The sequence below is a fragment of the Leptodactylus fuscus genome, chromosome 7 (assembly GCF_031893055.1).
Source record: "Leptodactylus fuscus isolate aLepFus1 chromosome 7, aLepFus1.hap2, whole genome shotgun sequence".
Lineage (NCBI taxonomy): Eukaryota > Metazoa > Chordata > Amphibia > Anura > Leptodactylidae > Leptodactylus > Leptodactylus fuscus.
Window position 1 is genome coordinate 111540960 of NC_134271.1, and position 16030 is coordinate 111556989.

The 16030-nt window shown below is 43.4% G+C and overlaps 2 protein-coding genes across 2 annotated transcripts in view; both read right to left on the reverse strand.

Annotated features, from left to right (window-relative positions):
• The window catches only part of EHD4 (EH domain containing 4), a 47401-nt gene extending 46663 nt beyond the window's left edge, over positions 1-738 (reverse strand). Inside the window, exon 1 of the mRNA XM_075282828.1 lies at positions 397-738. Within this exon, the coding sequence (XP_075138929.1) occupies positions 397-626 (230 nt within the window). The 5' untranslated portion in view covers positions 627-738. The remainder of the gene's footprint in view (positions 1-396) is intronic.
• Positions 739-10869: 10131 nt separating this feature from the next.
• The window catches only part of LOC142212809 (cytosolic phospholipase A2 delta-like), a 42101-nt gene continuing 36940 nt past the window's right edge, over positions 10870-16030 (reverse strand). Inside the window, exons 16-20 of the mRNA XM_075280861.1 lie at positions 15242-15349; positions 13306-13500; positions 13022-13188; positions 12295-12481; positions 10870-11117 (exon numbers count right to left, since the gene is read on the reverse strand). Coding sequence (XP_075136962.1) covers positions 10870-11117; positions 12295-12481; positions 13022-13188; positions 13306-13500; positions 15242-15349 — 905 coding nt within the window. The remainder of the gene's footprint in view (positions 11118-12294; positions 12482-13021; positions 13189-13305; positions 13501-15241; positions 15350-16030) is intronic.

Below are 16030 nucleotides of genomic sequence, written 5' to 3' on the forward strand. Positions count from 1 at the left end.
TAACACAGGTGCCCATTCCTCCTCATTCAGGTGGGCATACCATAACACAGGTGCCCATTCCTCCTCATTCAGAGGGCACACCATAACACAGGTGCCCATTCCTCCTCATTCAGGGGACACACCATAACACAGGTGCCCATTCCTCCTCATTCAGGGGGCACACCATAACACAGGTGCCCATTCCTCCTCATTCAGGGGGCACACCATAACACAGGTGCCCATTCCTCCTCATTCAGAGGGCACACCATAACACAGGTGCCCATTCCTCCTCATTCAGGGGGCACACCATAACACAGGTGCCCATTCCTCCTTATTCAGGGGGGCACACCATAACACGAGTGCCTATTCCTCCTTATTCAGGGGGCACACATTAGGACACAGGAATCCCTTCTTTACCTGATGAAGGTAGTCTTGCCAGTGCTGTACTGCCCAACCAGCAGCACCATGGGCAGGTTCTTGAAGTCAGCCTCCTCCAGCGCTGGGGAATGAAACTCATGGAAGCGGTAGTGTTCCTCCAGGGGCAGCAGCTTCCCGGTGTACAGGGTCTGCAGGCCACCAGTAACCGTCTGCAGGACATCCTGAGCTGAGCGGCCAGAGCCGCTCTCCTTCCCCAGCCAGCTGAACATGTCCGGGGTTCTCCTCCAGCAGCAGATTTGCAGTACACTGGGGTTGGGTGTAGCAGGTGTCAGGCAATGAAGGCTGCTCTGTGCATGGGCTGCGAAGCTGCGACTTCCTAGTTATCTCAGGCAGGAGGTGACCGCCCTCCAGGGAGTGACACGTCACCTGAGGTCTCTCAGGCACCGCCCCATTATCTTCCAGCTGCCAGTCACCTCCATCTCCCCAGCCTGTGATGTCATATGTAAGCCTCTTATCTGCTGCACCTCCAGCGCCCCCTAAAGCCATTGCAGGTTAATGCAATGTGGTGTGAAATTACAAATCTTCCATGGAAGGTTTGCAAGCGACTGTGGCTTGTTAGTATTCCCCTCCTCTTAGCCGGCTGTTCGATTGGCTGGTGAAGGGAAGGGGGCAGGGAAGCCCTGTTGGATCCCTGCCAGTGCCGAGGAAACAACACTGCACAGTCACACAGGTACAGGAGACTTGCTTAGAGGGAAGGTCCAGAGCCAGGCCTGGCATTGGGGGGATCTACAAGACCAGGAACAAGGAGCAGCCAGCCGGCATCAGCAGCTCAATGAGCTGCTACATCAAGAGGTAAGGGAAAGCACAAGCAAGCTGGCTGGCCTCCCTGCTCAAGTTGAGCTGAGCACCAGTACAGGGCTCCCTTTCCGCTTACAACAGCTGGATCAGTTCAGTTACAGAGCCCCAAGAGCTGGCTGGCTTCTGAACAATTTAGATGATAGTTTATGTTGTTCAGCCTAAGCTTGTACCCAGGACAGGAAGGATTATACATGTGGTAGGGAGAGGAGCAGCTGCAATGCAGAAACAGCAGCCACCCCACCCCCACCCCAAACACTTTTTGTAATTGGCTTTGCAGAGCTTCCTAAGTCACTGATAGTAGCAAGTTTTTATAGAAAGCTGTAGCACAGTCTGTTAGCTACCTACTGTGTCACATGCTTGCTATTGTGTAGCTCACCCCCTCCTCCGTCCCCTCAGTTAATGTCTTTCTTCAGACTGGGGTTGGATGTGTATCAGGAGGGTGCTGTGCTGGACAGGCTGGGAGATTCATTGCCTTTAGTTTCTAGGCTAACATGCATGTACCTGCAATGTACCTCATGCTCTAACTGTAATAATTACAGGCCAAAGATCCTAATTCCCTTCCACATGCTGTATCTAAAACCTGTAGTACAGCTGCAGCATGTTATTGCCCTGGGGTTTATCACCACCTTCATTGTTGCAATGCAAAGGCTGAAGGTGATTGAGACCATCATACAGACCCCATAACCTTGTTAACTTCTAGTCACCAAGCCATGTGAGCACTTAAGGTTTGCAGGACAAATTGATCCTCATTATGGGACCATTTATTAGTCTGTACATTGTACTGGATACATTGATTTGGAAACTTGGTTTGTACATTGCACAATCTCCAGATGTGATCCATTGGTGATGTAGATAGCAGAATATACTGGACCGCCGCTGTTTGCCTACAATCCCGTTTTTTCTCGGTATGCAAATTAGCTTTCTCGCAGCACTGGGGGCGGGCCTCAGCACTCAAACAGCACTGGGGGGTGTCCCCAGTGCTGCGAGGGAACTCTTTCCAGCGCCGCCTCCATCTTCGTCAGCAGCGTCCTCTTTATCCAGCCGTGGCTTGTAACTTCTAAGCCTCAGGCCTTGAGCAGAGCAGACTGCGCATGCCCACAGGCCACGAGAAAATGGCCGCTTGCACAGTATTGTAAGCGGCCATTTTCTCATGGCCTGTGGGCATGCGCAGTCTGCTCTGCCCGAGGCCTAGAAATTACAAGCCACCGCTGGAAGTAGACGATGAAGAGGACGCTGCTGATGAAGATGGAGACGGCGCTGGAGAGAGTCCTCTCACAGTATTGGGGACGTCCCCAGTGCTGTTTGAGTGCTGGGGCCCGCCCCCAGTGCTGCAAGAGAGCTGATTTGCATACCGAGAAAAAACAGGATTGTAGGTGAACGGCGGCACGGAGAAAACGACGAAAGATAGGAGAAGAATAGCCTTTCTTAAGGCTATTCCGACGTGGTACCTAGAAAAAATTGTGTCTGAGTGATAGGATCCCTTTAAGAGAGTGGAATAGGAAGTTGTATAGGAGACATGATGGTACGCTATATACATAGAGAACAGTAGCTGCCCCGTAGCTCAGGCGCTACCTACTCATTGGTAGAGTAACATCTTGTAAGCTGGCCTTACAAATTAGATTACGTTAGCTGTACATCAATGCAAGGGACAGTTACCTATATAAAGTATATGGGGGGTTCCCGACTCTCCTATAAGACTTCATGTAGGTGAAGACAGGCAGCAGAAAACTAATGTACGTAGGGAGGCGTAAAACACCTAAGACCTTTTGGTCAGCATGTGCAAAATAAATAAATGCATAAATAATAATAATACTGCGCCCTAGGTCCAAGCTATCATGGCTGCCAGCCCATTAAATCTTGTAGAAATAAGTTTTGCTGCACACACTATCTTTGCATTGGGAAGGTGTAATGATTTATTTTACAATAGAACAAACGCCATTGACACAATGTAAAGAAAAAATTGAAAAAGGCAAACTAGATCAATCAATGTTTTGACGTTTTGGTCGTTAGATCTTAATCGGAATAGATCTAGAAATAATGAACAAGCATTAATCAGCAATGTGACATGAAAGGTCAAGGCTCAATATCATAGAGAAAATAAATAAGTGTACTATATACAATATACATGAAAACCGTAATGAGACAATGAAGAGACAAAGGAGTAGAAACAAACATATAGAGGAAACCAGGAAAACTATGTTATACCAAAAGTATAAGAAAGGAGTAATAATGTGACTACAGAACAAAGGTAAAAATCATGATATGTAATTGGGTAGTATGCATCTGGGTAAAAATCATGGTATGCAGCTGTATGAGGTGGTGCGTAGAGAAAGCAGATAGATACAGTATATGGGGGTAAGACAAACACTGATGGCCGGAAATGACGATGGGGGCGTCCCCACTGCTGCGGGAGAGCACGCTCCGGCTCCATCTTTAGCTGTAACCCTGCCTCTTCTGTCTTCCGTCTCGGTCCAACTTCCGACGCCTGCGCAGTACGCTCCTGTATTGAACTACAAGAGTAGCCTCTCAAAAATGGCCACTGGCCACGGTATTGGTGTGGGTGTCACTTGTAATAGTACAAGGCAACTCATGATAAAAGAGTAAGTCACACGAACGGTTGGGTTATCTAGAGGACATGTAAGTATGAGCCTTTCTAAAAATGGAAGTATGGTGGGAAATTCTAGCGGCATTTAGTTAAGTGCTGGTCTGTAGTTTTTTTACTGACTCAAGGATCTAGCTAATGTTAGGAGTATTTTGGTTCATTGCTTTCTATTTTTCTTACCTGGGGAGTTTTTGGCTGCGCAGTGTCTGGGGTGGCATCCTGGCGCTGCGGGGTTGTCCTGTCGTGGGTATTGGTGCACACCTTCTGACTTGCATGCGCGCACTGCTGGTAGGCAGCTTTATCTCCTGGTTGATTAGTCTGTCCTCCCATTTGCACCTGGGAGGAGTGGTCTCTACTCTGTATTTAAACCCATGCCTCCCATGGTTCTGTGCTGAGTGTCGCTTTTACAGAGCTAGGCCTTAGCAGGAGGAGTAGGTGGTTATCTGGGATAGAGGAAGTGCCGTGGTTGGTTTTTTGGAGGTTTGGGTGAACAAGTTGGTTTGTGTGTTTTCCCTTCTGTGTTCACCAATCCTACCTCTGTGTGTTATTGACTGTGTGAGTGAATTGCCTTATCCTTTGATTTCTACTCAGTTTCCCTGTGTTTGTTTCCTAGTGTAAGGTTCCTTCCCATATTGGTTTGGGGGAATCCTTTCCCACATTTTTCCTGTGTGCTGCTTGTGTTGTTAGTCAGCGCACACCCTTGTCAGTCCCTGTCAGTAGCAGCTTCACTTGTTCATTAGGGGTGACCCCCTTTTAGTCTCCAGTCCCTAGAGGTCTTATAGGGCATTCCTTCTCCCACTTCCCTCTAGGCCTACGGTATCAGTGAGAGAGGAGCTGTCGGGGTCAGGCTTAGCCTGAGAACAGCCGACCCACACCCGTGAGGCAGGGACCGGGTTAGCTAGTGGGAGTAGTGCAGGGCGAGATTTCCTACTGCTATTCCTTAGCCCCGTTGCAGCTACCTGGACTGACATAACAGCTAACACCCAAGAGTAGTCAGCATACCGTGTGCCAGTACGGCTGCACCTATTACAGAATGGGATAACACAACAAGGGAGGGGCGCCAGGTGGCCTAGGAATTCTTTTAGTAGGAGGATACTACGGCACTACAGGTACACTCAGTCTACTTTTAAATATCACGGGATACTCCAAATTTTAAAACCACAAAGTATCACATAAGTTGGTCTTCATAAAGCTGGAGAATAGAAGGACATGACTAGCAGAATTGACTAGTTTTATTTGTGGTGCTGGCTACGTTGCATTGTGTACAATAATTGTGATTTTATGTCTCCCTAAGGTCAGGGATACGACCTCAATAAGTGGAAGTAGCCCAGCATGAGAGGGGCGACCATCGGACGCAAAGTCACCACCGGAGCCATGGAAAGGGACCAGCACTGGCGTTGCCAGGGGGGAGGGGAAGAGTCCTTATTATATAGTATACATTTTTACTGGGGGGGGAGCACTTATTATATATTATACATATTTAACGGGGGGAAAGCACTTATTATATGGTATACATAGCAATAATAATGATAGCCCCTTCCCAAAAATAGGTATTTTTGAACAAATTTCTCAGCCTGGATGACAAATCAGTTAAATGTTCCGAGTAGAGATGAGCGAACACTGTTCGGATCAGCCGATCCGAACAGCACACTCCCATAGAAATGAATGGAAGCACCTGTGACGCTGACTTTGCCGGCGGCCGGCGTCACAGGTGCTCCCATTCATTTCTATGGGAGTGTGCTGTTCGGATTAGCTGATCCAAACAGTGTTCACTCATCTCTAGTTACGAGTCATTTCTTTGGGTATCCAGATTGCGCAGAAAGGGCTCTGTTCCTGCTGCTAGGGGGGGGTCAGACCTCGTTGTAGGCTTACACCAAGCTCCGGTGACATGTAGCAGGACCTTGCTCCCCTTTCAGAGATGAAGACTTACTGACGTGTGACCACCGGAGGAACATCCAACACGTGTCCACCTGGAGGCGGTGGCTGGCACTCGGGGTGACACACCCATCATCGGCTGTCGGAAGGAGGGTAATCAGGGTCTCTGCTTATGTCCTTATATAAATGTGAATGTATATCTATATGTTTAAATATATATGTAATAAAGCTGTGGCCGACCCCTCTCGATCCACAAGTTTGGGCTGTGCGTAATGATGTTGTTGTTATACGGGACATGGTGGAGGGGAAAGGGTTGTCTGTAAGAGAAATTCCAGTACGGACGGTCTGCTGTGTGTATGGACTGCGAAGCTGCGACTTCCTAGTTATCTTGGGCAGGGAGGTGACCGCCCTCCAGGGAGCGACACATCGCCTGAGGGCTCTCGGACACCGCCGCATTATCTTCCAGCGGCCAGTCACCTCCATCTCCCCAGCCCGTGACGTCATATGTAAGCCTCTTATCTGCTGCGCCCCCTAAGGCCATTGCGGGTCAATGCAATGTGGTGTGAAATTGCAAAACTTCCATGGAAGGTTTGCAAGCGACTGTGGCTTGCTAGAAAAATTATTACTACAGTCCTGGTTTTAGCCTCCCTGTGTATGTGCTTAAAGAGGTTGTCCAAGCTAATTTTTTAATTAGGCCAGGGTAGGTAAAAAAAAATTTAAAAAAAACATACTTATCTGTCCTTGATGCTCCGGTGTCCTTCCAGCGCAGTCTGGTCCTGCTGCTCAGCTGTATTCTTTTGCCAAAACCACAACGGTGTTGGAAACCGTAACATTTCCACTGAGCGCATTTTACTGAAATGTGTGGATGGGATTCACTAGAATTCCATCCACTTAGCAAGGGCTATAAAACACCATGGTTTTGCGAAAGCGTTTCCACCACGTTTCCTTAAGTCACCATTAAGATATGGCGTAGTACCTTCTTAGGAGCTGTAGCACCACGATCAGAGATAACCACAGCTTAACAGTTTTTGGAGTGTGCCTCTGCTGGCACACACTGGGCACAACATATTGAAGTGGTCTGGAAAAGTATGACATTCACTTTACACTTTTCAACACTGCATTCCTTTATAGAAAATAAATTACTGTAACACCGAAAGGGTAAAATGCATGCATTCCTTGAGAGATGTAGTTTACAACGTGGGGGGTCAATCCTTTAGGAATTCCACTAATACTGGTATCTTGGGGATCTGCAAAAAGTGACATGGTGTGTAAAAACTAGACCCTCTAAGGCCCAGTTCACATCTGCGTTTGGTATTCCGTTTGGGGAGTCCACTTGGGGACCCCTCCCCAAATGGAAAACTTTATGCATCAAAAAGTGGCGAGCTAAGAAACCACATGGACCCCATAGATTATAATGGGGTCCATGTGGTTTCCACATAAAACATGTGGAGAGAAAAATCCTGCTTACAGTACTCTTCTCCCTGCATGATTCGTGCAGACACCGAGCAGAAACTCTACTGACCCCATTATAGTCTATAGGGTCCATGTGGTTTCTTAGCTAACTGATTTTTAAAGGGACTCTATCATTTGTAAAAGTCATTTTTAACTAATCACATCCTTGATTAGGCTTTAGAAAGGCTATTCCACATATACCTTTTGTATGTAAATTGCCTCAGTAGTGTTTGAATAAGTCCATGTTTATTCACGTGCTAATTAGCTTCTCTGTGCACAGGAAGTTGTCAGCCAGCTCTCCTCTCCCTTCTGTGTGCTGTGTATGAGAGTAGGGAGGAGGAGGCAGCAGCAGCAGCCTGTGCTGTATATACAGAAGACAGTGCACAAAGAGACTTTTGGGGTGCACGGAGACGCTAAATAGCATATGAATAAAAACGGACTTATTCAAAACCTACTGAGGCAATTTACATACAAAAGGTAGGTGTGGCATAGCCTTTCTAAAGGCTATGCAAGGATGTGATTAGTTAAAAATGACTTTTTCCAATGATAGAGCCTTAAGGTTGTGTTCTCACAATGGAATTTGAAATGGATTTTGGGGTGGATTTTGCCCCCGAATCCGGGGCAATTTCTTTTCGGAATCCGCCTCCCATTGTTTTCAATGGGAGGCAGAGATTGTGGCAGAACGCAAAAAAAAGAAGCGTCCTGCTCAATCATGCCGCAGATTCCGCAGATCGAGACTCCCTGCTTATTAGGCCCAGTCATCCAGGCCTAATCAGGAGCGGGATGCCACGATGGAATACTGATGCGTTGCTAGACCTTGCCGAAAATGCTGGTGGCGTAAAATGAAGAGGAATTCCTCTTCATATTCCGCCGCTTGAACATATCTATAGGCTTCAATATGCAACATAAAAATAAATTCTTCCTGATAAGTCTCATGTCCACTCTCTCCACCAAAGACAACCCCAGGAGAGTCCCCTGTCATTGCGACTAGACTAGAAAGCTTCATCTTCCATAAAATCCTTGGACATGGCGGTTTTGGTAATTGTTGTGGGTTGTAGTTAATTGTCAACCAGCAGCAGAAACAAAGTCAGTATGCTTTATTATTTATTAGCATTTTGTGACAACAAATACACAATAATAACCACTTTTGCATTTTCATATTGGTGCATTATTTTATCATACTATATTCAATATATAGGCTACTACTCAGAGGTGATATCATCTTGCCTCTTCTATCTTAGTAGGTATGGCCCATACATGGTGTAACATTTCATGCTAGTGGAACGACACACTTTCTTGTGCGAGGTAACAAAGTGTTTATTCTGTAGAGTAAAACGCTTTTCGGCACACCTAGTGCCTTCATCAGACTCTTCGTTATCAATGTACAAAATGTGGATATTCCTGGTGGTGTATACAAGGGGTAGTATTGCTCCGCTTCTAAAGCCTGCAGGGTCCGCTGGAGATTGCAATAGCAATGGATAATGGTTATCCATTGCTATTGCAATCTCCAGCGGACCCTGCAGGCTTTAGAAGCGGAGCAATACTACCCCTTGTATACACCACCAGGAATATCCACATTTTGTACATTGATAACGAAGAGTCTGATGAAGGCACTAGGTGTGCCGAAAAGCGTTTTACTCTACAGAATAAACACTTTGTTACCTCGCACAAGAAAGTGTATTGTTCCATTTAATTCCATATATCGGGTTGGGACCCTACGACCACGCTACATTTTGGACCTTGCATCCCTTTACTACATTTCATGCTAGTGGGACCAGTGTGTTGATAGCCTAATTATGTGTAGCCTGCGAATAAGGATCAGATTTGCTCTTAGAGATTTTCCACTGTATGCCAATGGTCTGGGTATGTCTTGTATTGGTGAAAGTTTCTAGGTTAGCCAGTATAGTTAGCGCTATCCAAGAAACATACAGTACTGTGCAAAAGTCTGTGGCAGGTGTGGAAAATTAGAATTTTTGTCAATTAAGAAAAATAAGTGAATGGACAAAATACATATCTAAATCATAACAATATTTGGTGTGACTATCCTTTGGAGGAGGAATCCTAGAAGTGATGATATGACCCTCATAGAGCCCTGATCGCAACATCATCCAGTCTGTCTGTGATTACATGAAGAGTCTGAAGGATTGGCGCAAGACAACCTCCCTATCAAGTTGTCAAATGCCTTCAAAAACTGTGTGCAAATGTACAGTATCTAGAAACATCAGTGCTGTTTTGAAGGGAAAGGGCGTCATACCAAATATTCCTAATGTTTAGATTTCTCTTCTGCTCCGTATTGTACATTTAGAGGTAAACATGAAATTTCATGCTGCATTTATGATCTCATAGGATTTGATCTTGTTCCTGAAGGCACCTTATAGGGATGCTTTCCAAGTTGTTGATTGTGGTCATGTCGTGAAATTGTGCTGGAAATCCACTATCTACAACTGCTATCCTATGATACAGACATCAACAAAGTCTACAATTGAGTGACCTAGCGATGATCAGTTGTGCAAAGCACCTAGAGACAATGGTTATCTATGCTGATTGACAGTAAAGTACGGAAATTAGATTTTTTTTTACTTCTTTCCTTGGGGTACAGCCGCCCGCAGTGGTGAATGGCAGCAAAAGTTTACATGTTATTGAAAAACTCATCCAGTTATTGGCCACAATGTTGATCAGGCCGCACATAGTTGCTTGAACTTGTGCCCATTCCATTAGTATTATGTAAAGCGTTGTTGAAAAAAGGGACCATAATGTGACAGGTACAAACATTTACATAATTCGCAGCAGTAAATCTGAAGCTTAGAGTAATAGGAATAATTTATAGGACACTTAAAAAAACTGAATGTGCCATTAGAATATCCATCTTTCTAATCTAGCATAAGGCTAGTACCACATACAGACATATATCACACAGCAAAAAAACCTCACTGAAGTTGGCTACTGATATTTCAGTGTATCTCTATAGTGTCGTATTGTGACACCCTGTGACAGCAACATAAAAGTCGTAGAAAATCCAAATCTGTTGGATTTTGGTTGCAGGTCGCAAGTTACATAGAACTGTTTTTATTACAGACTATAATGCGAATCTCAGTTGCACTTGTCATATCTGCAACTTAAGCTGCAAAACTGTTTAGACTTCTGTTCGACTTTTTGTCAAGCGTAGTATAGCCCTTGCCAAAATGATGATGTATTTTTTTGTGGAAATGTTTGGAATGATCAGCAGTTTGGCCATCAAACAAGTGTGATAACATCAAACAGCTGGCATATGGAGTGTTGTTTGACACTGGAGTGTGCTGGTTGTGGGGGTGACTGTTCTTATTGCCTGACTAACAGCCTAAGGGAGCCTGCACACGGAGTTACGCTCTGTTCATTCTGAACGTAAAACTCATTCAGAATGAGCACGTAAAACCCAGATCCCATTGATTGATATGGGTGCCGGTATACGTGCGCTACCCATTGAAATCAATGGGAGGCTTTTTTCCCTATTGCTTTCAATGTGATATGTGCGTATGGACTCCATTAAAGTATTGAATAATTCTATAGCCTTTCTTAGTTAGTATCTGAATGAGCTGCTATGGTTATGTTATATTTTAATCATGACCTAATGTGTACAGTACAGCTCATTTTAATGTTCATATAAGATCCATACATGACACATGATTTGAATATGTAATTTCAACCAAGTCCCAGAAAAATGTTGCTACTACTTGGGTTTCCAGGTGTTAAGTCTTCTTCTGAGCTACAGTTTGTTGCATTTGACATGAATTATTTCTGGCTTTCCTTCTCTGTACAGCAGTTTGTAGAGCATCGAGGATCAGCTCTGTGTTGTTTGCAAGGTTGTACTGTGTTAATTTATTCAACCTATCAAAGTCCCGCTCACTGTAAGTAAAGTTTGTTAGAAAATAAGGGGAAAAGGCTCCCGTAACATCCACATTCCCGTCCGACATTTCTTCTGGAGTTCTTAACACCCCTGAAAGAGGAAATGAGAAAAAAATACATTGTAGGATGATACAGAACCATGTATTCAAGTACAGGGGCAGACACAGACAGCTGAGGACCCCTGTGCAAGAACAGAGAAGAAGAAGCAAGATGCCCCCTCTACTCACGGACTCCGTGGCTGAGACAGTAGAAGCATCCGTGGCACGAGACTACCTCCTAATTAGGCCCGTTCATTTGAGCCAAATCAGGAGCAGAATACCATGATGGGAGGCCGGTGCACTGCATCAACATCTTGTCGCAGCTAGCCACGCGGAAAGTTCACACAACAACCCACCATTAATAGTTAGTCATGGAGTTCATTTGCATTTACCTGCAATCTAATAGACAGTAGACAGCTGCTGTTAAGATGGGCCCACATTGTATGTCAGCCCCTGAGTCGGAGATCTAATGGTATCATTCTGTATATGAACTGTTTGTGATCGTGCAGTCAAAACCACATCTAAAACAGCATATGATTTTACTAAAATTACTATAGTTTGCAATGTCCATAGTTTCCATATGCTTGACCTGCACAATCCATGCAGCCAGAAACTGCACTGCAAAACTCATGTTAAAGCTGCATGCTGTTTTGTTTTTAAACATAATGTCTCATGTCAATGCCTATATCTGAGAAAATGACTTGCAATTTCCATCTTGAACTGCCATCATGCAAATGTATGCATGTTTGAATTAAAGGGGTTTTCCAGGCTACATCATTGACAACCTTTCCTTAGGACAGGTCATTGTTTAAAGATGGTTTGACACCCAGGACCCTGGACCATCAGCTGTTTGTCTTCAGCATTTACCAAGCACAGCTCTGTACATTTGTGCAGAAGCTGAGCTTGGTATCACCCCCAAGGATCTTCAATTTAAGACATAAGGTCTTACATATAAAAATCCTGCAGAGGCCCTTTAAGAAATCATTCACTCTTCAAAAAGTGGGGGCATGAGAAGATTGAGAATCCAAATTTCTATGGTCATATTTGCAGAATTTAAGCATCTTCTGTTGACCCATGACCCATTCTTTTCTTGAGGCTTTGCTCTCTTTTTCCCTATATATTACAGAAACCTTCTGCTTGTAATGGTAGATATAAGGTAATAGAAATGTACTAAGAAATTGCTAATAATACTGTAATTAATATCAGAATAGAACCACACGGCCATCGTACCTGGTTCCTTAAACTTCTTGAAAGTGTCGTTCACAAGGGGGAAGTGAAGAACAATAGGACAATTATTGATTTCGTCATCATTAAAAACATAGCACTCCTTGTGCGTCTTCCTCTCCTCCTCACTCAATGAAACCTTAGGGAATCCAATACCTTGTGTGGTGCAGTAATTGCATGTCTGTTCCACAGCCTGCAGACAGATAGGATCATGTGAATACATACACTACCATATATACAATTCCTAATGATTTGTTTTATGGTGGGCTGTTGTATAAGTTATTTGAGTTCTTGCAATGTACCGGCCTCTGTCAGGAATTCAGTGGCACTGGAGGTCATGCAATTGTATTTCACTAAATAACTAAATAAATGCTTTATATCAATAATGGATTGCCTGTCATTATTTGAAGCTAATGTATGGAAATGCAGGAAAAGCATAAATAAATTTACAACTGGGATACCATTGTTCTTGGAAATACAGTGTCCCCGACACTCTCCAATGAAAGTCAGAGTCTACATGGACACACGCCATAAACACGGCAAATGGTTACACCCAGTTCCCAACATATTCATACTTATCCAGGAGGGGTAAAAGAGGAAAAATTGAACAGTTGTAAGAAAAGATACTCAAGCATTATCATATCTTGGAGGAATACAAAAAAAAAAAAAAAAATACACAGGTCAACGAAACTGCTATGCAATTCAGCTGATACAGTTAGTGAACATGACCTACCAGAAGGGGGGTGTCTAGAGTATAATCGAAAGATATAATGACGTCCACTTTCCTCTCTGGTCGCAGTAATGGCGGAAAACTAGCATTAATGAAATAACCAGCATCCACAAGACACAGATTGTCAGCAAGCGGGGTGAGCTTATTAGGGAAATTGTCTAAATTGGAATCTGAAAGACAGCAATATAACATAAGAATAAGACTCTATATAAAGAGAGCCCGCATTGATTTTTTTGGGCACCACTGATTTCCTCATGCACATGCCTGAACCTATGACTACTTGTTACCTTTCCATGTGCTGAACTGTGGTTGCTGATGATAATCTTTATGTAAGTAAAGTCCTTGTAAGAAATTATGTTGCTCCCCATCTATAGGCCTATTGGTTAATACACCCTTCCAAATGCGACTGAAAGTACCAGCTGGTGTGAACAGACGGGTCTTTGTATGTGCAGATTCTCTTCTCAATCGGATATCTTCTTTGTCTTAGATAAAAAACAATATCAACAATAAAAACCGCTTGCAGTATACAGTCCTATGAAAAAGTTTGGGCACCCCTATTAATCTTAATCATTTTTAGTTCTAAATATTTTGGTGTTTATAACAGCCATTTCAGTTTGATATATCTAATAACTGATGGACACAGTAATATTTCAGGATTGAAATGAGGTTTATTGTACTAACAGAAAATGTGCAATATGCATTAAACCAAAATTTGACCGGTGCAAAAGTATGGGCACCTCAACAGAAAAGTGACATTAATATTTAGTAGATCCTCCTTTTGCAAAGATAACAGCCTCTAGTCGCTTCCTGTAGCTTTTAATCAGTTCCTGGATCCTGGATAAAGGTATTTTGGACAAACAATTCAAGTTCAGTTAAGTTAGATGGTCGCCGAGCATGGACAGCCCGCTTCAAATCATCCCACAGATGTTCAATGATATTCAGGTCTGGGGACTGGGATGGCCATTCCAGAACATTGTAATTGTTCCTCTGCATGAATGCCTGAGGATTTGGAGCGGTGTTTTGGATCATTGTCTTGCTGAAATATCCATCCCCGGCGTAACTTCAACTTCGTCACTGATTCTTGAACATTATTCTCAAGAATCTGCTGATACTGAGTGGAATCCATGCGACCCTCAACTTTAACAAGATTCCCGATGCCGGCATTGGCCACACAGCCCCAAAGCATGATGGAACCTCCACCAAATTTTACAGTGGGTAGCATGTGTTTTTCTTGGAATGCTGTTTCTTTTTGGACGCCATGCATAACGCCTTTTTTTATAACCAAACAACTCAATTTTCGTTTCCAAAATGAAGCTGCCTTGTCCAAATGTGCTTTTTCATACCTCAGGCAACTCTATTTGTGGCGTACGTGCAGAAACGGCTTCTTTCTCATCACTCTCCCATACAGCTTCTATTTGTGCAAAGTGCGCTGTATAGTTGACCGATGCACAGTGACACCATCTGCAGCAAGATGATGCTGCAGCTCTTTGGAGGTGGTCTATGGATTGTCCTTGACTGTTCTCACCATTCTTCTTCTCTGCCTTTCTGATATTTTTCTTGGCCTGCCACTTCTGGGCTTAACAAGAACTGTCCCTGTGGTCTTCCATTTCCTTACTATGTTCCTCACAGTGGAAACTGACAGGATAAATCTCTGAGACAACTTTTTGTATCCTTCCCCTGAACAACTATGTTGAACAATCTTTGTTTTCAGATCATTTGAGAGTTGTTTTGAGTAGTCCATGATGCCACTCTTCAGAGGAGATTCAAATAGGAGATCAACTTGCAATTGGCCACCTTAAATACCTTTTCTTATGATTGGATACATCTGGCTATGAAGTTCAAAGCTCACTGAGGTTACAAAACCAATTTTGTGCTTCAGTAAGTCAGTAAAAAGTAGTTAGGGGAATTCAAATCAATAAAATGATAAGGGTGCCCATACTTTTGCACAGGTCAAATTTTGGTTTAATGCATATTGCACATTTTCTGTTAGTACAATAAACCTCATTTCAATCCTGAAATATTACTGTGTCCATCAGTTATTAGATATATCAAACTGAAATGGCTGTTGCAAACACCAAAATATTTAGAACAAAAAATGATTAAGATTAATAGGGGTGCCCAAACTTTTTCATAGGACTGTATATTCTTCATCACCAAAATTCACCTTATATTTATGCTATGAATACAGGGAGAAAGTAGATGTGAATAAAGAAAGAAATATACCAATATCCTTAATTCTGTCTTTAACCCAAGTGTCCCAGAAGGTATCCAGTTGTGTTGTTAAATACCAGGTGTCCACTAAATTCAGAGAGAAGACATTTCCCCATAGACCTATATGAGAAGAACAGGAAAACACATCTGTGATTTTTAGATCTCATCACCAAAATAACAAATAATTTTTCGGTGTAGATTGTACAGGAGATGTCGCCTCGTACAAGGTTTACAATTTAGCTGTACAGTATGTAGAGACAACCAGGGAAAATACTGCTATAGAGAACATGTGCAGCTTTTGTCACTAATAGAGGTAAAAAAACAAAATAAAAGGTGATATAGTTCTATAAGCTGTTTCATATTTTACTTTCATCATTTCACTTCCCATATTATGTGTGTATTTATCAATACACTGGTCCACTTATGAGCATTAGGCCTTATGCATGTGGCAGGATGCTTGTATGTTGTATGGCAGTATATGGTATACTCGAAGGATCCGTACCACAGATCCATGGGCACTCCTTGTTTTACAGGACAAATGTTCTGACCAATAGTACTTGTGTAATTTCATGAAGTATTGTTTATAAGAATCCAACGGAAGAAAACCTCTGTTCAGGGCGTGGCCAAGGCAACTTTCAGCTTTTGACCAGTTTGAAACGTTTTTACTGTTCTATTTGGTCTTTTTGTCGCTACATTATAAAGACCAAATATACCCACCCAGTAGCAGTAAAGGGGGTTATCCCGGGGAGATCACACCTGTACCAGGACACCCCCTTCTCTTTAGAAAAGAGGGTTACCTGT